Consider the following 27,052-nt stretch of genomic DNA (forward strand, 5'->3'; position numbering starts at 1 on the left):
CATAAGGATGCTCCTTGCCTACGCTAGTAGTAATAATTTTAAGTTGTTTCAAATGGATGTTAAAAGCACTTTTCTTAATGGCTTTATTTCCGAAAAAGTCTATGTTGAACAACCTCCTGGATTTGAAAATAATAGCCTCCCTAATCATGTGTTTAGATTAACTAAAGCTCTCTATGGTTTAAAATAATCTACGAGGGCTTGGTATGAGAGACTTAGTTCTTTTCTTATTGAAAATAATTTCATAAAAGGCAAGGTTGATACTACATTGTTCATCAAGAATTTTGAAAATAATTTTCTCATTGTTCAGATTTATGTTGATGATATAATCTTTGGTTCTACGAATGAATCTCTTTATGAATCTTTTGCTAAAACTATGAGTCTTGAATTCGAAATGAGTTTAATGGGATAATTAACATTCTTCTTAGGCTTACAAATCAAACAACTAAGCAATGGCATCTTTATTAGTCAAACTAAATATACTATGAATTTGCTAAAAAAGTTTAATATGAATAGCTAAAAAGCTATTAACACTCCTATGAGCACCTCCACTAAGTTAGAAATTGATGAAAGTGAAGAAAGCTTCGATCAAAAAACTTATAGGGGCATGATAGGAAGTTTACTTTACCTCACTACAACTAGACCAGATTTTATGTTTAGTGTAGGACTTTGTGCTAGATTTCAATCAAACCCTAAGATATCTCATCTCAAAGCAGTTAAAAGAATACTTAGATATCTTAATGGTACCATAAATATAGGATTATGGTACCCAAAATCAGAGAATCTTGAGTTAATTGCTTCTGCTGATGCGGACTTTGCTAGCTGTAGACTAGATAGAAAAAGCACATCAGGAACATGTCAATTTTTAGGACATGCCCTTGTTTCCTAGTCATCTAAGAAATAAAACTCGGTTGCACTATCAATAACTGAAGCTGAATATATTACAACAAGTGCATGCTATGCACAAGTTGTATGGATGAAAAACACCTTAGAAGATTATAAAGTTCATCTTAAAAATATTCCCATTAAATGTGATAACACAAGTGCAATATACTTAACGAAGAATTCTATACAACACTCAAGAACAAAACATATTGACATTAGACATCACTTTATACGAGATCATGTTACTAATCATGATGTAATCATAGAGTTCATTAATACTAAACATCAACTAGCTGATATTTTTACAAAACCTCTAAGTGAAGAACAATTTGATTTCATAAGAAGAGAATTAGGAATATTGATGTGTCCGAATACATAAACTAGTTAAAATTATTTTTCGGACTTTATTGAATGATCAAATCACTTGATTGTCATTACATGCCTAAATAACATGTTGGAAATTATGTGTTGAATACAAAAATTTCCATAACAATAAGCATGTTTTGTCTTCATGATTGTATTTGAAAATCTATAGCATAATCTTGTCCGAATGCATGAAAATGTTAATTTCATTTTCGGATTCGCTTAACAATTGGTATCCTAACAATCGGATTTTCTTATACACTTATTATATGAAAAATATTTTTCTGAAATGGATTTGATGAAATGATTCCTGCTTATAAATTCCATCTTGAAATATGGATGATAGTGTTTTTACTTGTAAAGATTTGTTTCACATACATATCTTGATCCTTATAAAACTGAAGCATGATTTAATCTCTCATCGATTTTAACTTCACTCAAAGTAAACTCACAAATAGTTGGTATCACAAATAGCCTTCCTCCTTCATGCAAAAAGATTATAACAAATAAAAAGGAATAAGTATTCAAAACGATCTACATATCATACTTTCCTTTATATGCTTGTATAATTGATTTCCTATCACTCACTATTGGAAAACAATATGAACCTAGTAAAGGCATGAACAACTATCACACTTATGGTCAAAATTTGCTTATATTGTTCTCCTGGTATCACAATTACCATGCTTTTTGTTGATGACAAAGGGGGAGAAATATATGAGTATTAATGCCATGCTTGCATCACCAAGAGATATATGAATTGATGCTATGATTGCTATAATTTGCATTATGCCTTGTTTGTATCATGTAATGATATCAAAATCTTACTTCGCAGTTTTACATGTTGATATCTTACAATATGATGAATTGCTACTATTACCATCATTCAAACTTGTTATGTAAAATTTGAAAATGAATGTCAAGCCTTGACATCATCTTCAGAGAGAAATATCATGATGGGAGTATTGATAAGTTTAAATGATTTTAACTTATCAATATGTCTCTTGAATTCAAAACCTTTGAATTCAAGAATGACTTATCTCAAGTATGGCATATAGACAGGGGGAGTTAAGGTTAACTCCATTATCAATTGATTGTCATCATCAAAAAAGGGGAGATTGTTGAATCTCAGATTTTGATGATGAAGTCAATTGTCATTTGTTATCTAATCTATATGTTGAGATAAGTGTGCAGGATTAACTACGATGAAAATAAGATATGCAGCACGAGTTGCGCCGGAGTCAAGACAATGATCACGTTGGGAGTTCGAGAGTTCGACGGAAGTTCGGACAATCGTCGGAGGTTCTACGGGAACAAATCCGAGAAGTCCATGAGCTTACCAAAGAAGCTCGTCGGAACTCGCCAAGTGGATCGTCGCAAGTCCAGGAGTTTGCCGGAAGTCCGCAGGAGCATCACCGAGGGTTCATCGGATGATCGACAGAAGTTCACTGGAAGCTCGCCGGAAGAAGCGATTGACGCACTGGAGCAAATTGTAGTAAATGTCTTAGGAAATATCGTAGTTAGCACAATGATTAAGTTGGAAATGGGAGGTGATCCCATTAACTTAATCTTGGGGCAATTGGGCCCCTGAAAAATCCAAATTGGGCCGAATGGATCAACCCATTCGGACCCTGATTTCTGCCAGGCGGTGGCACCGCTTGGGCTCAGTCTCCGAGCGAGACTGGGCAGTGCAACCGCCCCTGACAAGAGGTGGCACCGCCTGGGCTCGGTCTCCGAGCTCTGGCTGAGCGGTGCAACCGCCTCAATCAGGCGGTGGCATCGCCTGAGCTCGGTCTTCGAGCTCTGGCAGGAGGTGCAACCGCCCCTGGCAGGAGGTGGCACCGCCCAGATGCTCAATCTTCGAGCTTTGCCAGGCGGTGCAACCGCCTCAGTCAGGCAGTGCAACCGCCAGATCCCGAAATTTTAGGAATTGACAGTTTTGAACTCCAAATTCAAACTGGGTTGGGGCCTATAAATACCCCACCCTTTCAGCACTGAAAGGACACCCAAAAACCACCGAAATTCTGATTTTACTTTGTAATTTTTAGAGCTCAAAAGTGTTATATGAGTTGAAAGTTCTTCTTCCTCTTTTCTTCCAAGTTCTAATATGTTAAAAGAGGAAAGGAAATTCTGTAAGGGTTGTCTCCTAAGCCCGTCAAAAGGAGTGAAACTGTAAAAGGGTGGTTGGCCTTCGCCTATTGAAGGAAGGCCTCTAATTGACGTCGGTGACCTCGTCAGTGGAGGAAGCCAAAAGTGGAGTAGGTCAAGATTGACCGAACCACTCTAAATCTCGGTTTGCATTTACTTTGAGCATCTTATCTTTACTGCAAACCTCCTCAAAAGCTTACTACCTTCTGTGCATATACGATCGTGTTTCAAGCTCTACATTTTCTGAATCGGCGTTTAGACGTAAATCAGTTTTATCGTACGAACATCATATTTCAGTTTGCGCTTACATTTTAACTTTCATCATAACTGCAAACTGCCTTCATAGATTTCCTTTGACTACATCTCGCTTGATTACAAGTTAAAGAGATTTACGAATCGGCTTTTCTACCGAAAAAGTTTTTATCGTACGAACACTCTTTTAATCGTCGAAAGTTTTCCGCTGCACTAATTCACCCCCCCCCCCCCCCCCCCCCCTCTTAGTGCTCTTGATCCTAACAATTTCATGTCATAAATCGGTGTATGCAACTATGAATCAAGAGGGAGTGTTGAGATTTGATTCATAGTTATCTAGGTAGTTATCATGATCTAGTAGTTACATGGTGTTTCAATAACTACCTCAATCATGATCTAGTAATTATAGGGTGGTTATCACTTGATCCTATAAATAGGACCATAGTTCATGAAGCAAGGTATATAGAGTATGTACACTTGGGAATATCTTGTAAGTATTCTTGTCAATCCTCCTATTTTTAATACTATAATAATTTTCTGTTTTTTCCTTCAGTTTACATACTGTACGTAGCCATGCTGCCACATAGATTAGTGTATGTATATATATTACGTTTCAAGCTATGTTATAGAACATTTGACACATAGATTGGCAAAGTAATACGTAATAATGTATTTTACGGATTGGGTTGGGATTTCTATATTCACTGTAAATGCAGTTCTAAGTTTGATTAAAAGATATCTAAACCGATAGAGCTTAGTATTTGTAAATGTTTGATATACTGTCATTATCATGTAATTGTGGATAGAATTTATACTTCAAGAAAACAACATACAAACATGGTGAAGTGAATGTCCGGTCCGGTCTCGTCTCGTCCGGCTCGACATGGTCCGGTCTGATCCGGCCCATCGCCAAGTCCGATCCTTAACCGACCGCCCGTCTCAAAACCGTGAACCCGACGTTAAGGAGCCCGTTAGCTTCGTTACGATCGCTGACGTGGCGCTCACGGCAATGCGTATAAAAATGGGCAATTGCTCTCCACCTAGCGGACACCTCATCACTTAGACGCCTGCCCGTCTTGGTCTCTCTTCCCGTTCCTTCCCCTCTTCTTCCCTTCTTCTCCATCATCCCTTACGATTCCTCTCCTTGATTGTTCCCAATCCCAATCTATACTCGATACCGATCGAAGAGCGAAAGTGTTCGGATCGCATCCATCTCCAACTTGAGCTCTAATTTGCGATCGTGGAGAAGAACAGGGAAAAGGGATAAGGGAAAGAGCACAGGAAGCAATCGCCCATCACTCGGTCAGTCGGCGCCATCTGGACTCCTGTGGGAATCGGTGGGGTGGTTTACTGTGTTTCTCGTTCTTGTCTTGCTCGATCTGACCCGATCTGGATCATACAAATCCGATCTTTTCTCCTGCCTCTGTTTCTTTGCCTGGCCTTTTCATCTGTCTTCCGAGTTCCATCTCTTTTCTTACGGAAGGATTTTCGAATCTGTAGTTTTAATGCCGTGTTGACCTAAAGATTCAATTTTTTGTCTAATTTAATTTTTCTTCATCTGGTATCTTTTGCTTGAATGAAGAATATGGTGTTCTATGTCCATTGGTGTTCAATTCTTTTTGTCAGTGTGGGTATTTGTCCATGAGATTGGATCCAGCTTTCAAGACCTAATCTATTGGAGTTGGAGTGTTGTTAATAATCATCTGCTTCGGGATTTCCGTTCCCTTTTTCTTTCTATATTTAACTGTCTTTTCTCTTAACTACTGCTTTCGTTTTAGATGTCATGTTCTTAGTGTGTGACTAATTGCCGAGTCGACGGCTAAGTATGGATGTGTATGGGAAAAGTATTCTCTTTGAAGTGCAATGCTTTTCTTATATATGATCTTTGATCATTGGGAATATGCTTTCCTGGTTCTATTTGGCTTTGTACTCTTTCTATTTCTAGATTATCTCTTATATGAGGCTGAGACTTATTTTCAGTCTTCTGTCCCAATTGATGCGTCTAAGTTTCTTCATAACTTTTTCTCATTCATGGTCTTGAGCTGTAATCTTAGACATGGCCACCTCTTCAATTCTTGATGTACAAGGATTGTTGTGACAGTGCCAACATATGGCCAGACTAATTTGTGGTCTATACCTACCAGTGCAAGGGCATGCCAATGACACAACATGGTACCTACAATGCCAGAAAGATGCTGGCATGCTTCGCCCCATAAAACTAGCAGTCCTTGCTTTGGTCTCTTATCCATTCTACTTGTTATTGTGGATTCATAAATTTGTTAGCTGATATAAATTTTGTGTTTTTTTCGAACAGCCTTTGTGTTTCTTAACTTTTGTAGTTTTGTTCGTTTGGATTACCTTATATTTTTTTGTCTTAGCTGGATTGGTTTTGCTTCTTGATATCTTATCTGATGGTCATCCCCTTTTCTCCCTGCTCTTCTATTAGGCTCCTGACATATACAGTACTCTTTGTGACCGTTTGTTTGTTAAAATCACATAGGTTTGAGGATCAAAATCAGTTGATTGATCATAAGACGTAATGCAGCGATTAGATCTGGGTGTTGCTTCGCTACAATATGGAGTTCATTGGTCTTTTGGAGTGGTGCTTTGGCAATGGTGGTTAATGGCATAAGCTTCATCTTGAATTCCCTGTGCTCTTGGTCTTTGGGGCACTTTAGGATCAGGACAGTGCCCGATGGATGCCACCACTAGTGGTAGCAGTTCCTCCATACCATTTCACACCATTGTAGATCCATCGCTCTCTCTCATGCCCCCATTACAGCAGACCTTCCAACGGGTGCAAAGGCATTGCTTTGGTGACTTGACCCCAGGGGAATTCCCCTTGGCTGCAAGCCCCTCTATCGTTCTCCATGTTCTTACCGCTTGCAATTTGGACCCCCAGGATCTTGCTAATCTGGAGGCAAGTAGCGTTCTTATGTTTCTCTTGTTGATAGAATTGATAATGCTGTTGATGGTTTTCGATGTTTGTGGCAGGTGACATGTACATTTTTCAGGAAGCCTGCCAATTTCACTCCCGACTTCCAGTTATCTATTACGGAGCTTGCAGCATTGGACATGTGCCAGAAGAGGGCCATCTTTAAGCCGATGACTTCAGAAGAAAGGGGCTTTCTAAAGCAACGCTGTGGGGGATCTTGGAAACTAGTTCTTAGGTATATATTGGCAGGTGAGGCATGTTGCCGAAGAGAAAATTCTCAGGCAATTGCTGGACCTGGTCACAGTATTGCTGTCACTTCATCTGGATCTGTGTACTCCTTTGGGTCGAACAGCTCAGGGCAGCTTGGCCATGGCACCTTGGAGGAAGAGTGGCGGCCACGACTCATAAGGTGCTTTAAATTTTGCAGTTGCTTCATACACTTGATGCACATTATCGTGTACCAAGAACAAGAAAGGTTTGCTGCTTGACAGATCACTGCAAGGCATTCGGATCATTCAAGCAGCTGCTGGAGCAGGGAGGACAATGCTGATCAGTGATGCTGGGCGAGTTTATGCATTTGGAAAGGACTCATTTGGGGAGGCAGAATATGCAGTTCAAGGGTCCAAGGTTGTGACCACGCCTCAAATGGTGGAATCATTGAGAGACATATATGTGGTTCAAGCAGCAATAGGGAACTTCTTCACTGCAGTCCTTTCTCGAGAAGGCAGGGTATACACTTTCTGTTGGGGAAATGACTCAAAGCTAGGCCACCACACCGAACCAAATGACCTGGAACCACGGCTTCTGTTAGGCCCTCTTGAGAATGTACCAGTTGTTCAGATTGCTGCTGGCTACTGTTACCTTCTAGCACTGGCTTGTCAACCAAGCGGCATGTGAGTCTTCTTTGACTTAGTATTTATTCTAAGATGAGATGTATTCCTTGTCCTTTTCCTTGTCATGTGAACCAATGTGGTCGTTTTAGTGCATCAAGAGAAGCAACTTGCCATGACATCCTTTGTATTGTTGTTTAGGAAGGCATTACTAATTAGTATAGTAATCACATGATCTATCAATTGTGTTATATCTTTTCGCTTGTTTTAGTATACGTCATATTGGTTGACCGGTTTCCTAGATCCTAGATTTCCAACAAGTTGTACGTCCCCTGAATGCAATTGATGCATTCGTTGTCAAATTTTTATCTTCGATCTTAACTTGATCATAATGCAGGTCTGTCTACTCTGTGGGCTGTGGCTTAGGAGGGAAGCTCGGGCATGGTTCCAGGACAGATGAAAAGCACCCAAAGTTAATTGAGCAGTTCCAGGCTTTAAACCTGCAGCCTACAGTGGTTGCAGCTGGTGCCTGGCATGCCGCTGTTGTTGGAAGAGATGGGCGGGTGTGCACATGGGGATGGGGGCGTTATGGCTGCTTGGGCCATGGGAATGAGGATTGTGAATCTGTTCCCAAGGTGGTTGAATCGTTGGACAACATTAAGGCTATACATGTCGCAACAGGCGACTACACTACGTTTGTCGTCTCCGATACTGGGGATGTCTACTCATTTGGATGTGGAGAATCCTCAAGCTTGGGTCATTCCACTGCCATTGATGGACAGGTTTGTCACTCTGTTTCTCATTTTCCTTTTGATACTAAATTTACAACAGAGCTCGCCTAAGAATTTTGAGGCCAATAGTGTAGTTTAGCCTTGGAATTTGCCTCTTGTGATCCTTTTCTTGACTTTAGGTGATGAATTTAGATTATGAAACATTTGCAAGTTCAGCAGTGGAATGTCTGCTCCAGTTCGAGTTTTGGCACTTGATACCGGGCAATGTTGATAATGTATCTCAGCTAATTCCAAGCTCTGTTTTGATTGCAGGGTAACAGACATGCCAATGTACTCAGCCCAAGATTAGTAACTTCACTTAAGGACATCAATGAAAGGGTAGTGCAGATTAGCCTCACCAACTCAATCTACTGGAATGCACATACCTTTGCCTTGACAGATTCTGGGAGATTGTATGCATTTGGAGCAGGGGACAAGGGGCAGCTTGGCGTCGAACTTGTCGCACAGCAGACCGAAAGGGAAACTCCAGAGTGCGTCGAAATCGACCTTAGTTAGCATCATCTCCTGACCCCTGTTGATTCTTTGCAGCAAGCTTGGGTTTCTCCTGACGTATAATCAATCAAAAGCTCCTCTTGCGCACATAACTCTTGTACATAACAAAAAACCTCATTAAATGCATGGCCGAGCTCGGGGAAGCGCGCAGGTGGTGATGATGGAATTGGATGAAAAGCTGTGTCGTTAGCTACTTAGCAATTTGCAGTGTGTCAACTTGTTGTTTTCTTTCTCTCGTTTCATTGATTGGCTGCAGAATAACGATGTTATGACTCTATGCATCCAAATGGTGTCAATGGTATCCCTGTGTTCTAAGCTAGAGGCAGTTGAAGTACTTTTCTTGTTCATACATCGCAAGCAACCAATGAACAAATTGCTTGGGGTTTGATATATGTTGTGCAGATACGCTGCAATACTTTAAAGCGGCCACCTTTGACGAGTGGGGGCAATTGCAGATCCAAAGAGAGAGAGGCCTTTGACTTGGTCCCTCCCTCTGTATCATTATTGCTTTAAGGCGTACTCGAACGGATCTTTTGGCATCAATGTCAAACATATTAGCTCACCACGTCTCACACCCAATTAATTCCTCCTGGCTGTGTTATGGTGATGGAAGGGATTCAATTGCTGATTTCAGAGATGAATTTATGATCGATGATTCAATGACAGTGGTGCCAACCACACTATTAATGAGAAGGCCAAGTTGCTGCTCTGCGGATGATATTTACACATCATACGGATGGTAGATTATGAAATGCTAGCTCGAACCCGAATCCTTTGAATCATTAGGATGTTTGTTTAGAGATGTGATCTTTTCCGTACATATATATATATATATATATATATATATATATATATATATATATATATATATATATATATATATATATATATATAGGAAATTAAATACTTGTGCTATTTTTCCCATGTAAATAACGAAGTAACAGATGCACACTTTTTTTTATGGTTGTGATGAACCAGATTGACTTCATCATTACTGATTGATGCTTCAGCTTTACATATATATTTTTTTTATTGGAATCAGGAAGTTGGCCCAAATCTTGATTCGACAGCAAAGGAGCACATTCCTCGGCAACGAGCTTGGCTTGGTGTCATCAACTAATTCGATACGAATCTTAAGACTCTGAGCTGTGGTGCCTTCATCGGTTGGACGACCAAATGCTCCTTTGCGTATTGCATCGGATGAAGGAATCTTATTCATTCAGGAGTTAAAAACATATTTTGGCTTTTTTTTAGATTCTTTCAGCTATAAGAATGTCAAAAGTGGGAACACTCAAAATATATGTTTTCCTACTTGTGAACTCGAATCCAACTAATAGGTAACTTAATCCAACTTAAATGGGTCCTTCGTTCTTATCCCAATAATGTGGACAACTAATTATTACCATCCAATTTTATTAAACTACTATAATCTATTTCTTTATTCTTTTGACCTTCCATGTTCAACATAAACCACATATGGAACACCAACACGGGTGATACTTATATTTTCTACTTTTTTTCTTTTTTTTTTTAAATATGCATACACCATTGCAAAAAATATAAAAACATACTTCAAGGTAAATAGTGGAAATATATACTGTTTCCAATTATCATAAGTGAAAGATACAAATATCCATGTCATATATAATCTCACAATTAATTTTCACTACATGGAAACAGTAAATAAGCTTAAACTGACCAGCTTTCTGGCGAAAAGTTTGAAGTTCAAACTAGCTTCCCTAGAATTGATATTGATGAGCCGAAGGCCATCATCGGTCACTATGTTAAAATTCCACAACCTATCCAAAAGGCAAATTGATTCTGCTGTCCAATCTATGGGACAGCTAATATTTGCATCATTCAAGCATCAAAGCTTTCCAATCAAGAAAGATACTTATGTCAGGCCCTGAAAGAAATTCTAGCTACCCAGATTCCTAGAACATCAAGAGTTGCAGTGTATCAAATCCAGACTTCAAGTGCATACAGTCAGTCTTCTTTTACAGTTTCTAACAACTAATTTCCCATTTGGAAAGAACCAAATGAAACGAAATACATATGATGCCGATAGATTGGCCGGTGACAAAATTGTCGCAAGACTGACATTGTACACTCATAAATCATTAAAGAAAGCACAAAAGAGATGCAATGAGAGTCTTTGGATGCAAGGATAATGCTTATATCCCACTTAGCCATAGCAAATTCTGACAAATAGATCTTAGCTTAGGAACTTATCCACCAAAATCAATAGGCGGATGGAGTGATCACATCATCAATCTTCAAAATCATTTTCACTACTTGAGTTGCCAGCAAGATCTGTTGTTGTTTGCCAATCAGCGTCTCAAATACATTCTGCTCCATCATGTTATTTGTCCCAACATCGTTGCAATCTATACCACAATAAGGATTATTTTCCTGCACCAACAATGGAAAAATTATGAAGACAAAACATTCATTGTTTAAGCTTCACATAAACATAAAATATTCTGAGTGACGATAAGGATACAATGTATGCCAATTATTAAAAGCAACTGATTTGTACCAACCTTATTCAGAAAAAAAACAAAACTGATCGTAGCTACCCGCAAATGCTCTCAGGAAAAAATGCTTTAAGGCAAACGCATGAGAATCATATGTGGCATGCCATATAATAGACATGAACAGTTTAAACACCATATATGTCGACATGATGTTGGCTAATAGGAAAGAAGCTGACAAAAGACAATTCAAGAATAAAATACGGCCTTGGCCATGACATCTCCTAAGAGAGGTATACAGCAATGAGGTTGATGGCTGTGATTAATTGACAGTAAATTATCACAGCACAACATGCTGAGGCATCTAAACACCAACTATATGTAGGGATATGTTTGTGATATTGTTAGGACATGACCAATATATGGAAGAATGTTTTTAGCTTATCATGAATAAAACATGTTAAAAGAATGTCATTATCAAGCTTAGATTTAAAGCATTTACCTCAAAACATTTAAACCTTTGGTTGCATGTCAATCAAGTGTTTGCACTGCAGATGCTATGAAAACTAAATTTACAAAATGAACTTTTTTGCCACCAGTACTCATGTGCATTATTAAAATCTAAGCTGTAGGCCTTCCTTTTCCTCATAGTTTCATCATCGACAATAAAATTTGGAGCTGCAAAGTACCAATATGAGGAGATTCAATCAGGAAGGCCCAGCTGGGTTACCTACATAAAATGGTTAGTTTCAAGTCTAGAACATTTTCTTCAGGAAAAAAGAAGATTCTGATAACAAGGATTTCTGACCTTGTCAGAAGTTAACCTTTTTCAAATCTTGAATAAGATTATACCAAAGAAAATGATCAAAGTAAGCGGTAGAAGTCACTACCGAACTTACTAAAAGACAGATACCATAAAAAGGAAAATATCATATTAATAATTAGCGGTTTACTAGTTTCCCTTCTAGGAGGGGTAGGGGGTTCCCAGCATCACAATTCATCAGCTGATCTGTGTCTTGCCAGCTGATTCTATGGATAGTGTTCCATTAAAAGATACATTGTGCAAAAAAAGGACAGTAGCACAACTATACTTGGACAAAAAGCTCATGAACACCTCAGTGCAAATGTCACATACCAAGCAACAATGTAGAAAATGGTAGAGGAAGCATGGATTCTCACTACGAGTCTCCATAAGATTGTACAAGCAACAATGTAGAAAACGATAGAGGAACACAAACTCTCAACCCGCATATATTGTACAGATAAATGTTGCAGATTGGTTAATTAACAGCATACCTTAATTTGCTGAGATTTGACAGCTGTAACAGTATCAATAGGTGGGAGGCCACAGTTCTCAGCAAGAGCCATCGGAATAAAATCTAAAGCTTCAGCAAAGGACCTGATAGCATACTGAAAGAGGATACAGGAAAACAGAACACGAACGTCAGGGGTTAGAATATTCAGAACAATATGTGACAGGACCAGAATATTTCACCTGCTCAACCCCAGGATATTTGTCTGCAGCAGCTTCTACAGCAATTGAGCAAGATAATTCCGCAGAGCCACCACCGTAAACAATTGAATTGCTACGGATCAGATTCCTTGCCACACAAAGTGCATCATGAAGACTACGCTTAGTTTCGTCTATCATCATTTTGTTACCTGTAGCGTCATAATCATAATATCATTTCAAATTCAAATGAACCAAGGCCAACTGGTCTAATCTGTGAAAGGCATTACTATCAAATCAAAAGCATAAACATATAGAAGTGCACATAACAACCTCTCCCACTCTATTGACAATATTATAAGTTACCACATCTAAATGATCTATGGATTGATCAGAACATTCTTTCAATTAACTAGAATCCCTTATGTTAATCATGACCAATGGTGTCAAGATTCCAATTTAAAGAAATGCCATATGGTTTTCAATGAGGATCGAAAGATCAAAACATTTTTTGGATACAATGACAGTGAAGACAAATACCATAACCTAAGCTCATACCATGACAGCAGAGCATCCACTAATTGTTTGGCTCGATGGGGCTGGCATAAAACTCTCTGATCAAAATAATACCCAGAAAAATAACACACCATGATTACTTCCATCCATAGTAAGAGTAACAAGGGTCAAAGCACAACCATGCTGCACCTGCTATGATGATGAGCACTTATTTGTTTCACCTACTACTCTTCCCAAACTAGTAAATGTAGAATCACAAATATCCTATATTGATTATTCAATCAATAATATTTTTGGATACACAGTTAATTTAAAAAGTAAATGACTCAAAGATTGATACACAGTTTCAAAATGCAGCTTAGATTCTTAGTTACTAGATTTAGAACTTTTATTCCAACCCAAACTGTTCACTAAAGCACATTAGACACTTCTACTAAATGAAATGGAACATCAGCATTATTAAAACAACCATGGAGAGATATAACTCTAGGTAGCAATGTTATTAATGCACATGCTTTTAAAAAATATTTAAAAATAATTAAGCAAAAGATATAAATTTCAGCAAGAAGCCATCATTTAGAACTAAGTAACTTCACATAGTCAAATCCCAACATTTTTCTTTTACCAAATTCTTACAGAATTAATAATTAGGCAAATTGAGGAACAAGTATCCACACTGCAAATACAACCAAGAGTTACCATACCGCCACGAATGAAAATTGTTACGGCTCTGGAGTTAGCACAATGTTCAATATACAACATCCGGTCCTTAGTTGTTCCAAATGATTTTTCTCTAACTAATCCAGCCTGGTGATGAACAGAAAAAAAAATCCCTTCAGAAAATAGTAATCTGTGCAGAACTGACGAACATTAAAATTGAATAATAAGTATTTAAGACACCCAATTATATATAAAATCAGTAACTTAAAATCTCCATACCAGGAAGTCAAGAATGTCTACATGTACAAGGCATGTCAAAAGCCAGATGCCATATCTTAAATCTATATATGTTACATCATAGTCAATTTGAGTTCGTATGCAAGATTGACAAATTGTTGCAAGCAAGTATAAAAATATGGCAAGAATGAACACTGTAATCAAGAAAGGACAATTAACGAAGTTGATTAAAGCATTAAAAACCATTAAATGAGCAAGCAGATCCGTCTTAAAAAAACGAAAAAAATCAACTAGCAATAATTCACATACAAGTTGCATGTACAGGCTAGAGGAGGCACTCAACCACTGATTAGAGGACGAAGCCTTCAAATCGAATCAAATTTGACCCCAATTGGACATAAATCCAGATACAGATGTATATTCATGCACAAGCTTATCAAAACATTGTATTTTCCACTTTACAAAGGCAATGAGCAGATCTCTTTCATGCATTTCACTTTGAAAATGTAGTCATAAGGATTTAAGTACTGAAACAAATCATGCCATGGTATTCAGTACATATCATAAAGTAGGCAGTTGGCTTGCCAGAGAAACACTGTATCAAGCAGATAGAGGAAGCATATGTCAGATATTGTCAGTTCCTTTGATGATCAACCTGAACCATAAGTCTTACTCACCTCTCTTCTTCTTTCTTATTAGCCTAGAGAAAGTTGTGCCACTTGTTTGGTTTAATAAAACCACTCTAGAAATTTAACTTCAAAGATAAACAGACAATTTTAGAACCCTAAAACTCCTACTCTGTTCAGGCATAATCAAACCTTCAACTGATGGAACCTTACTAAATAATCTTATTTGTTACTATAGGTGTCATTTTAACACCTTTCAACCATTAGTGCTGGCATGCTTCTCTAGTTCAAGAGAAGAGAAGAATATCCAGCAAGTAAATTGAAGAACAAAATAGATGGTTTATTGCTGAATAACAGAGTAAAATTACTAAATGATCGTCAGAGGGGCTTACATGGTCTAATCATATGCTACTATGCTCTCTCCTAACTACGATAGTTAATGACTATACCACCCTTCAAAGATAGGCTTTTTCTCCTTGCTTTTCTGCTGGACAAACAGCCTTTATTAGCTATTTGAGCTAACCAAATCTGGCACAAGTACCTATTCTAGGAAGCGGACCACTTTTGAATCTGCAATCGGAGTCAAAACTTCTATACGGGCAAGAAAAGGGACTTGAAGCCAATAACTGGAATAAACAAGTTCCGCAATCATATGGAACAAATCAGCTGCAAACATTGTAACACCAACAATCCAATTCAGCAGCAGAAATTATTATGGATGTCTTATTATTTCATAATTGATGTGTAAAATTAACACAAAATCTTTAATTCATGATTAATTTCAAGAAAAATTGTACAGTTTATTTTCCAAGACTTCCAAAAAGTTCTCTAAATATTGAATTCACACTGAAAGTTAAACAACTTAAAAATTAACAATTAACAGAACATAGATTCAGTTGTATAAGTTATAAATGTTATACAAAGGAATTTCAAGTATTTCCTACCTTTCCCAGCTTTTCATCTGTCAAGTCCTGGAACCTCGGAACTATTCTCCCACCTGTGAAAATAGTGAACATAAGATAAGTTCCCTTTCTTATCTTATTATTTTCAGGCGAATGACAAAATACAAATGCCAACCTGTAGCGATTGCAATTAATTCTAATTCAACACCACCAACCCATCTAACAGCAGGCAAATTTCGATGCATCAATAAATGATTTGCCTCATCATCAAAACCCCACTGACAGATAACTAGGGTTGCACCAACATCCTACAACAATCAAAAGCAGACCTCAGAAAGAATTTATTGAAAACCAAAACCCAATAATTGGTCAAATGACAAAAAATGAACCAGTATCTTCCATGTTGAATGACTGCAGACATTATACAAGTCAATGCTTATAACATTTAAAAAATTGAAATTGATATAAGTAAACAAATGACAGTTTAAAAAATCAACTCTAGCAAAGAAGAAACTAACTATTAGCAGACCAATATGAAAATATTTTAGGCTGCAAAACTTCTACAATCCAAATGTTACTTAGAAAACCAGACACTTCCAAAAGGTTACTCATTAATGCGAACAAAGCTATAAACAACATTTGGCATATGTACCTTGCATTTTTGGACCATATCATCAAAGTATTTCTGCTCTTGCTCGCGTAGAGTTTGAAATTTTTCAACAGTGTCAATGTCAATCTTATGCTTTGTCTTTGGCTTGGGTGGTTCAAATGGGCATGTAAGAATAGCAATCTTTGCTTCTTCAATTCTTTTTGGCATTTGGGGGTGGCTCATATCCTTGTCGACAACAATTCCGTAAATGAGTTCTGTGTCTTCCAATTTTCCTCCAACCTTTCCTTCAACCTTAATTAATTCCAAGTTAACATCTTTCCTCTCCAAATCTGCAACTGCAAGAACTGCCTTAACAGCAATCTCAGCTAACGCACGCTTGCAACGGTTAACACTGCATCATGATCATGATAAATTGTTTATTGAATAGGCAGATGACAGAACAATAGAAAGAGAAGAGATACCTCAGCGGCATAGTCAAAGATGGTTAAAAAATGTTTCGACGAATATTACATTAGAAGATAAGGGAATAGAATAATCAACTTTTTTTCCATTCTTTGTTTATATGCTTCAAGAGTTCCATGCGGTATGAGTGCACAAATGTATGATAGCCTTTTACTTCCCACTATTCCTCCTTGAGTTGTATCTTTCATACTGTTTGCTACTTTATCTTGAAAATCAATAATTATGACTCACAGGAGCCCTAACTTGCATGCAGCTCTTTTTACCATCCTTATACTTCAAGTAAGAAAGGATTGTCTAATGATGGCATGAATTATGCTGATTGCCATCTAGCACAGTAGGTATCATTGACACAGCATGGCACTAGAAAATTGCTTACATAGGTGTCCAGGAAATATCCAAAGAAAAAGAAGGGGGACAAGAAAGAAGAAGCAAGAGAAAGTTCTTACGAACCAAAGGCATCATCTATTTCTATTAAAATATTGCACTGTAAAAGGGATCTTCCATATATTTGAAAAAAAACTGATAATTCTGACTAGATTAAATACTTTCCAGAGAATCCAAGTCCTTCAAAAGATACAGAATATTATAAGCAAACGAAATAAAATAAACTGGTTAGCTCCAGCAAAAAAAAAAAAGAGCAAGATATTAACAAGAATTAATAAAAATTGTTGTATGATGCTCTGATAAAGATATTAATGGTATTTCACTGGACATAAACATAACAAAGGGCAAGAACAGAGAACATCATCATGTAACCTTGATAAATCAAATAAAGACGTCTGAACTTACATTTTTGAAGATAATGTTGTCATGCAAGTTTGCACCAAAGGCTCTATATTGGTAACACTAAATTCAAATTTCTGTGATATGTGCTCAAGATGATCCACAGCTAGCCTAGAGGCCATTTCATAGCCCTCAGCAATTCTAATAGGATGAATACCACGTTCCAAAAGCTTCTCAGCCTGTTCGAGAAGTGCACCAGCCAAAACAACAACCCCAGTGGTACCATCACCAATTTCATAGTCCTGACTACGAGATAATTCCACCATCAGTTTGCCAATCTGATTATCAACATCCATCTGCTCCAAGATAGTGGCCCCATCATTTGCTGATACCATAAAAGAACAATGATAAGAATCAAAATGAAGGTCCTGATAAATGGAATTATAAACAACATAACCAACTGTTCAGTAGTGTAAATAGATACAATGCTCACACAACTTCTAGTTTTTATCATCATAAGCTGTTGATAAAACCAATAGGTATGGATCTTTTCAAGTTAGTCCTACAATGTCTACCATCCAAAAGATCATTTCCAAGGTTTCAAACACCATGCTATCCGTACTATAACAATCCCAATATTGTACCAGTGTTACGGAGTAACTACTGTATCTTCTAGTAAATTATTATTGGTACACCAAGGTGTCTCATAGCACACTGGTCAATACATACTAATCCAATAAGATTCATTACAAGTACATTAATGTATTTAAAATTTGCATTTTCCAAGAAATTTTAATCAGTATTTAGGGTTCAAGGTGCCAAGTGCCATCGGCATGCCCCATGATACATGTTATGATAGTCATTGTGTGTGCTTCACATGACACAAGATGAATACACATCAATTTCATGCTAGTTCCTATGTGCACACAGGGAACATGCACTTGCAACACAGAGGCAGCACCTTAAACCATGAAAAACTTGATTACTAAACTTAACTCCGTGAAGATCAACACAGGAAGTGTTTTGAATTTGTTAAAGCATGCTATTGCAAGTACAAGAACAACATTTATTGAGCATTGCCAGGGGCAAGGTAAAAGAAGTCCCCTGGCAACTTCAGTAATCACGATCATCTAAACTATTTTGTATTTCCAATGTCATAGCCTTAGAAACCAGATCCTCATTGAGCACTACTTTAAAAGCTAGTAATCCATATCATATTTTCTCTCAGGCCCAAACTAATTTTTTTTTTTATCATTGCCATCGATATCCTGCTTCAAGTCCCATATACCAATCATACAAAAGAACGCACGTCTTCACCAAAAAGCACCGATCAACAGAGAGAAAAAAAAAATTACCACGTTCTCCATACATCCAAAAGGTCCAACAATTTACCTTGAGGCAAAAACCCTAACGAGCAAGCCTGATGGCTCCGCTCCCTTCCCATTGCCACCAAACCCCCTCAAAAAAAAGTTGGTTTTTTTCCACAAATGATCGCTAAGAACAGCAAGAAAAAAACAAGATCTAAGCAGAGGCAAAGGATGCAGAGAAGGAAGAATACTGACTGACGATAACGTCGCCATCGGGGCTCTGCAGCATCTTGTCCATGCCCTTGGGGCCGAGCGAGGTACGAAGGATACGAGCGACGGCCTTCCCGGCGGAGATGTTGGCCTTCTGCGCCTCGAGGCCCCGCAGCCGCGCCTTCTGCCCCTGCTCCTTGATTATGATGAAGGGCCGGCCGTACTCGTCGAACGCCAGCGCCATTCTGCCCCCCTTATACTTCTTCTCTTCCTTTGCCCTTCTTCTACTACTTCCAAAGAATGGTTGTGTCAGGAGGAAGCAAGGAGGTCCTTGAGGAGGAGGCGGTGGGCGGAGGCCCTTATATTTCCGCAGGGAAACAACAACCGGGGCAGCGGAAGCCACTAGGGTTGGGGATTTCTGGCATGGAGCTCGACCCACGCGGCAAACCTTGGTGTTGCTGGACCGAGTTTGCGTCGTGTATGTCGACCCATCACCAACGAAACACGAATCTTTATTTGATCCGACGACTGAGGCACGTTCGGATTTGTCAAAACTGAATGCGTGGGACTCGGTAGAAAAGAGGCTTTGAATGCAGTTCCTCTAACAAGTGGTAAACGGGTCAATGGGTAAATGGGTAAGCGGATCGTGGTCGCATCGATATCCGGATCAAAGTCCAGGTCTACGAAGATTTATGCTTTCTTTCATCTAGTAATTCATCCACTATTAGAATAGATTATTTATCCTTGATGATTATGCCATTGAGAGCTCGATAATCAACGCATATTTACCATGTTCCGTCCTTCTTGTGTACAAGTAGCACCGGTGAAAAGTAGAGACTACAACTTGACCGAATAACTCTTGTTTCGAGCATCTCTTTTACAATCCTTTCTATTTCATCCTTCTAGAGATGTAGATACTGATATGCCGAGTATTTACTAGAGGTTTGCTTGGAAGAATCGTTATATAATGATCATACCGACGGGTAAGAGGTAGGTTGTGTGGTTCGTCAAATATATTTGAAAATTCAGTAAGCAAAGGAAGTAGGTTTGGATCTTCAAATTCTATTGGCTCTCCCTCAGTTTGTTGCTTAAGTTGTACCAAAAAGTCGCTGCATACTTTATGCAAAACCTTCTCTATTTGTTGTGTGCAAATCATCGTTACGCCGCCCCTACGTTTCCCGTACAGTATCATATGTTTTCCCTTACTGTAAAATTTGATAATAGTTTCATAAAATTCTAAGAAACATCACCTAATGTTGTCAAACATTCAATTCTGAGCATGGCCTTATGATCATCAAGAGGGAGGAGGAAGAAATATGCAATTATCTCTTGGTCCTGTAGCAAAAGTTTCACTCGCAGGTGCCAATGATCATACTTTAAAATCCATCCGTTGGCGATCTTAACGTCAAACCTACTGCAATTCTCGATAGGTAAGGCTATCTTGACAGCAACCTTACTGTTTAGGAAGTTATTAGTGCTGCTCGTGTCAATGAGAACAGTGATCAGTTGTTGTTTGAGAAGGCCTCTAACTTTCATTGTTTGCCGGTTTGATTAGCCAGCTAGTGCATGTACCATAACTTCAGTTGGTTGTGGCTCTTCTTCTGCATCTTCTTCTTTATGTTCAAGGCTCTCTTCTGGATGTTTAATGACCTCTTCTCCTACTAGTTCAATCATAAGAAGTCTCCTTTTACTACAGCGATGCTTACGGCTCCACGGTTCATCACAATGCCAACATAACCCCTTCGCAGATCACTCCTGAAGTTCTTCTCTTATCAAACTTTTTAGTACAGGGACTCAGTTGATAGTAGGGGGGCTGAGGGCTTCGATATTGCTTTTTAGGGAGCAATCCTAGTCCTCTGGGCTTCATGGTTCAATCGCTCCTCTTGAAATCATGCGAAAGAGATGGCTGCCATAAGTGTGTACGATTGTCGTGCTTTAACTTCTCCCCGGATCTCCAGCTTCAAGCCCTCAATGAAGGTCCCCAATTGCTGTTTTTGAGACCAATCACAAGTTTGATTAGATAAACTTTCAAACCTGGTTTAGTACTATTGAATGGTGGAGGTTTGTCGGATCTTTACTAGTTATCCCTCAATGTTCTCGTAATCGATTGGTCCGAAGCGGATCAGTAGTCCTTCTTTGAATTGTTGCTATGAGAGGACTCCATGAGTATGTTCAAACTAATCAAACCACTTTATGACATCCCCTTCAAGATGTATAGCTATAATTTTTACCATAGACGCGTCCGCGGTTTTGTGGTACCGAAAATATCGCTCTGCATGCAAGATCCAACTAATCGGGTCTCCTTCTTCCTATCTAGGGAAGTCTACTCTCATGCGTAGATAGTTGGGGTCAATCATAGAGCCTCCTCTCTCTTGGAAGTTATCTCTTTGGGCTTGGTGTGATTGGTTAGAGCTCTCCCTTTGATGTGGTTTCTTCGGGCTTGGTGGTTGGCCCAAATTAAGTTCGGTAAAGCGAGTCTGAATCTTATCTTTCATTCACGCCTCGAAGGCTTCAAATTTAGCATTGATTGCCTCCTTAGATGTCATAGTATATATCTCCAAATATGTGATGTTAAGATCTCTCTTTTGTTGTTGGATTAAAGGTATATATAGGTTGAGAGAAGTAATGGTCGAAAGGGTTGGTGGATTGGGGGATATAGGCTACGGTTTAGGCTTATTTTGTGGCTGTTTTGGGTGCAGTTTGTGTTGAATCTCGGATTTTGATGATAAAATCAATTGATGGGTTATTTGATCTAATCCATATTATTGAGTTAAGTATGCAGGATTAACTACGATAACCAGAAAACACAAAGCAAGAATACCGGAGTCAAGTTCGATGAACGTTTAAGAGTCCGAAGAATCGTCAGAGATGATGATGGAACCAACCGAGAAGAAATCGGGAACCTGTTGGAAGTTCGCCGAAGAGATCGTCGGAGGTTCGCAGAGATCACCGAGAAGTCTCGGCTACTCATTAAAGTCATCACAAGTTCGGGAGCGTGCTTGGACCCCGTCGGAAGAAGTTCGTCGGAAAGCTCGCCGGAACAAGACTTGACGCTCGCGGTTGATAAATTGCTTAGGATGTGTTTTGTTATGTAGTTCACTTGTAATTAGGATTAGGATTAAGAAGATAATCCTATATCCTGGTTAGGGGCCAACTAGGGCCAAAGTCAGATTTGGTTTGGGCTAAAAGTAAGCCAAACCAAGTGAACCGGAGAGCTAGGCGGTGGCACCGCCCAGCACCCGAGTGCTGGGCGGTGACACCTCCTTGGCTGGGCGGTTGCACCGTCCAGCACCCGAGCGCTGGGCGGTGGCACCGCCTGGCTGGGCGGTGGCACCTCCAGCACCGGGAACCCTAAGAGAATTCAAATTTTGGAGCCCAAAATTTGAATCCTCTTGAGGCCTATAAATACCCCTCAAATCTCAGCTGAGATTACAACTTTTGAGAAGCATTTTGATTGAGAGAAAAGTCTTAGAAAGTCTTAGCAAGTCTTGTTTTCAATTTGCTAGAGAGTTCTCCTCCTTCTTTCTTATTGAAAATTTGTAAGAGGTTGAACTGCTTGTAAAAGGTTGTAAGAGGGGTGTTTACCCTTCCATTTCAAGAGATTTGCTAGTGGAAGGTGGGAGCCTCATCGAAGAGGGGCATTGCAAGTGGAGTAGGTCATTTGACCGAACCACTCTAAAAATCGGCGTAATCTCTGGTTTGCATTTTATTATTGTCATTTACATTACTGCAAATCTTCTTACTGCTTTAGTTCCTTATTACTCTTGCTGCGCAACTTTAAGAATACGCTTTCAAGTTAAACTTTTCAAGTTCCGTTCTTATCGTACGAAAGATTTTGTTAAAATCGAAGTTTTAATCCACTGCACTAATTCACCCCCCCCTCTTAGTGCCGCTCCGATCCTAACAAGTGGTATCAGAGCAAGGTTATCTCTCATATTTGGTTTAACACCCAAGAGAGATGGCTTACTCCGACATGCAAGAGGGCCACTCTATTGCACGACCACCTTTGTTTAATGGGTCGGATTACACATATTGGAAGACTCGCATGAGGATCTTCCTCATTTCTATGGACTTTGAGCTTTGGTCTATTGTTGAGAATGGATTTCAAAAATCTTCTCTTCCGATGAGCGAATGGAATGAATCGGAGAAGAAGGTTTTTGCTTTAAATGCAAAGGCTATGAATGCCTTGTTTTGTGCATTAGACAAAAACGAATTTAATCGTGTTTCAATGTGTGATTCGGCTTTTGATATTTGGAGAACTCTTGAGGTCACTCATGAAGGCACTAGCCGAGTGAAAGAGTCCAAAATCAACATCCTTGTGCACTCTTATGAACTTTTCCGAATGAAACCAAGTGAGTCCATCGGAGACATGTACACCCGGTTTACGGATGTCATCAATGGACTCAAAGCTCTTGGTAAAGATTTTACTAACTTTGAACTAGTAACTAAAATCTTAAGATCTCTCCCTAAAAGTTGGGATCCAAAAGTTACGGCCATTCAAGAGGCCAAAGACCTTAAAGCATTCCCTCTTGAAGAACTCATTGGGTCTCTAATGACCTACGAAATGACATGTTAAGCTCATGACGAGCTCGAGAACCCCCTTCCAAAGAACAGGAAGGATATGGTACTCAAATCACAAGAAGACCACTTGAAAGGAACATCAAGTGATGAGGACAGTGACAATGACATTGCACTTTTGACTCAAAAATTTAAAAAATATTTAAGAAAGAACAAATTTAAAAATAATACAAAAAATAAATTTGAACAAAAGAAGGACCAAGTGATTTGCTATGAATGCAAAAAATCGGGACACTATAAGAACGATTGTCCTCAAGCCAAAAAGAGAACATCAAAGAAGAAGGCGTTCAAGGAAACGTGGGATGATTCAAGCGCATCCGAAGAAGAGGAGTCCAACACCGAGCAAGTTGCTCATTACGCGCTAATGGCGTTAGGAGAAGAGGTATGTGATTTATTTAATGAAGATTTATCTTTTGAAGAACTATCTATCGCTTTTCATGAATTATTTGATGAATGTAGAACGGTTAGCAAGAAGTTAAGTATCTTAAAGAAAGAGCATGCTTTGCTACAAGATAAGTTTGATAGTCTTCAAACTCCTCCATGCTCTAAGTGTGAGCACTTAGAAGCATTAAAAAATAAAAATTTGTTTCTTAAGGAAACCTTAAACAAGTTTAAGGTTTGTAGCAAAGGATTAGATATGATTCTTGCACACAAGGGTCACATCGCAAATAGAAATGGAATTGGATTTGTAAAAGGATTACATCAAAATCCTACCACTTTCATAAAAGGACCTACATTACATGTTTCCTCTTATATGAAATGCAACTTTTGTTGCAAATCCGGACATATTGCCTACAAATGCCCATTTAGAAAAATTAGTTCACAAAAATTAATATGGGTTCCTAAAGGAACTATAAAGAATTCAATAATAAATAACAAAGTTAGTGGGTCAATTTTTGAGGCACCCAAAATCAAATGGGTACCTAAAAATCATCCTCTTTTGTAGACAAACCCACAAGCTAGGAGTAAGAGATGGTATCTCGATAGTGGATGCTCAAGACATATGACTGGAGATCCATCTCATTTCTCTATGCTCACTAGCAAAGAAGAAGGGTACGTTACCTTCGGAGACAACAACAAGGGCAAAATCATTGGCAAGGGAACTATTGGTAACAAATTTAATTTTTCCATTGATGATGTCTTACTAGTTGATGGATTGAAACATAATCTCTTGAGTATTAGTCAACTATGCGATAAAGGTTACATCGTTAGATTTGAATCAAATATGTGCATTATTGAAAAACTAAATCATAACATGACTATGATTGCTTTAAAACAAAATAATGTCTATACCATCAATCTTGATGAACTAAGTAATGAAATGTGTTTCTCCGCCGTAAATGATGATGCTTGGCTTTGGCATAGGAGATTAGGCCATGCAAGCATGAAAACAATATCTAAGATCTCATCTCAAGAATTAGTACGAGGAATTCCAAATATAAAGTTTATTAAGGACAAAGTATGCGATGCATGTCAACTAGGCAAACAAATAAAAACAAGCTTCAAACCAAAAAATCAAATTAGCACCACTAGACCATTACAATTGATCCATTTGGACTTATTTGGACCAATTGATACAACAAGTCTAGGTGGAAGCAAATATGCTTTTGTGATTGTGGATGACTACTCTAGATACACTTGGACCTATTTCTTAGCTCACAAAAGTGATTGCTTCAAGTGTTTCTCTAAATTTTGTAAACTCACTCAAAACGAAAAAGGCTTCATGATTTCATCAATTCGGAGTGATCACGGTGGTGAATTTCAAAACCATGACTTTCAAAATTTTTGCGAAGTTAATGAATACAATCACAACTTCTCAACTCCAAGAAATCCTCAACAAAATGGTGTAGTTGAAAGAAAAAATAGAAACCTAAAAGAAATGGCAAGAACTATGTTAAATGAACATAGTTTACCCAAATATTTTTGGGCCGAAGCCGTAAATACGGCTTGCTACATCATGAATAGGGTTCTAATAAGACCATCTCTATCAAAAACTCCCTATGAATTATGGAATAACAAAAAACCAAATATTTCTTATTTTAAAGTTTTTGGTTGTAAATGCTTTATTTTAAATGAAAAGGATGCCTTAGGTAAATTTGATGCTAAATCCGACGAAGGCATCTTTCTTGGCTACTCTTCCGTTTCTAAGACTTTTCGGATTTTTAATAAAAGAACCTTAGTAATAGAAGAGTCTATTCATGTAGTTTTTAATGAAATTTCCGATTTAAAGAAAAATGATTTTGATGATGATCTTGGTTTTGATAATTTGAATTTAAATGAACCATCTCCTCAAAATAGCCATTTGAATGCATCTTCTTCCGAAATTTCTTTACCAAAAGAATGGAAGTATGTAGATGCTCATCCAAAAGAGCAAATTATAGGAGATACATCAAAAGGGGTTCAAACTCGTTCTTCTTTCAAAAATTTCTGTGCTAACGCCGCTTTCCTTTCTCAAATTGAACCTAAATGCATTGACGAAGCCTTAAAAGATGATTTTTGGGTCATTGCAATGCAAGAAGAATTGAACCAATTTGAGAGGAATGAGGTATGGAAGCTTGTTCCTAGACCAAGTGACCACTTAGTCATAGGTACTAAGTGGGTCTTTAGAAACAAGCAAGACGAAAATGGTATCGTGGTTAGAAACAAGGCTAGATTAGTGGCCAAAGGTTTCAACCAAGAAGAAGGTATCGATTATGAAGAAACATTCGCTCTCGTGGCTCGATTAGAAGCCATAAGGATGCTCCTTGCCTATGCTAGTAGTAATAATTTTAAACTATTTCAAATGGATGTTAAAAGTGCCTTCTTAAATGGTTTTATTTCCGAAGAAGTATATGTCGAACAACCTCCTGGATTTGAAAATTCTCTTTTTCCTAATCATGTATTCAAATTGACTAAGGCTCTCTATGGCTTGAAACAAGCTCCTAGAGCTTGGTATGAAAGGCTTAGTTCCTTTCTTATTTTAAATAATTTTACCAAAGGCAAGGTTGATACTACATTGTTTATTAAACATTTTGAAAATAATTTTCTTATTATGCAAATTTATGTTGACAATATTATTTTTGGCTCTTCGGATGAATCACTATGTGAATCATTTGCCAAATCTATGAGTCATGAATTCGAAATGAGTTTAATGGGGGAATTAACTTTCTTTTTAGGATTACAAATCAAACAACTTAAGGATGGTATATTTATTAACCAATCTAAATACACATTAGAATTGTTAAAATGATTTAATATGGATAATTCAAAAGCAATAAACACCCCTATGAGTACTGTGACTAAGTTAGATATGGATGAAAATAGTGAAAATTTCGATCAAAAAACATATAGGGGAATGATAGGTAGTCTACTCTACCTTACCGCGACTAGACCGGATATTATATTTAGTGTAGGACTTTGTGCTAGGTTTCAATCAAATCCTAAATTATCTCATCTCAAAAGTGTTAAAAGAATATTTAGGTATCTTAAAGGAACTCCAAATTTAGGATTATGGTATCCAAAATCTGAAAATTTTGATTTAATAGCCTATGCGGATGCCGATTTTGGCGGATGCAGAATAGATAGAAAAAGTACATCTGGAACATGCCAATTTTTAGGACATGCA

The 27,052-nt window shown here is 38.2% G+C and overlaps 1 protein-coding gene and 1 pseudogene across 2 annotated transcripts; one reads left to right on the forward strand and one right to left on the reverse strand.

The window, feature by feature from the left end:
- Positions 1-4,696: 4,696 nt before the first annotated feature.
- Positions 4,697-9,027, forward strand: LOC135615171 (ultraviolet-B receptor UVR8-like; annotated as a pseudogene). Its single transcript, XR_010487872.1, has 6 exons — positions 4,697-4,982; positions 6,146-6,565; positions 6,640-6,989; positions 7,072-7,473; positions 7,808-8,192; positions 8,454-9,027. The product of XR_010487872.1 is annotated as an ultraviolet-B receptor UVR8-like (transcript).
- Positions 9,028-10,600: 1,573 nt separating this feature from the next.
- Positions 10,601-19,318, reverse strand: LOC135615172 (T-complex protein 1 subunit epsilon-like). The gene is made up of 9 exons (XM_065113323.1): positions 18,916-19,318; positions 17,420-17,738; positions 16,211-16,559; positions 15,734-15,866; positions 15,601-15,653; positions 13,838-13,940; positions 12,663-12,829; positions 12,464-12,577; positions 10,601-11,105 (listed from the first exon to the last, which is right to left on the reverse strand). Exons 1-9 carry the CDS (start codon positions 19,112-19,114, stop codon positions 10,935-10,937), a joined length of 1,608 nt encoding a protein of 535 aa, XP_064969395.1. The 5' UTR covers positions 19,115-19,318; the 3' UTR covers positions 10,601-10,934.
- Between the last annotated feature and the right edge of the window lie 7,734 nt (positions 19,319-27,052).

This window comes from Musa acuminata, chromosome BXJ2-6 (assembly GCF_036884655.1).
Source record: "Musa acuminata AAA Group cultivar baxijiao chromosome BXJ2-6, Cavendish_Baxijiao_AAA, whole genome shotgun sequence".
Classification (NCBI taxonomy): domain Eukaryota; kingdom Viridiplantae; phylum Streptophyta; class Magnoliopsida; order Zingiberales; family Musaceae; genus Musa; species Musa acuminata.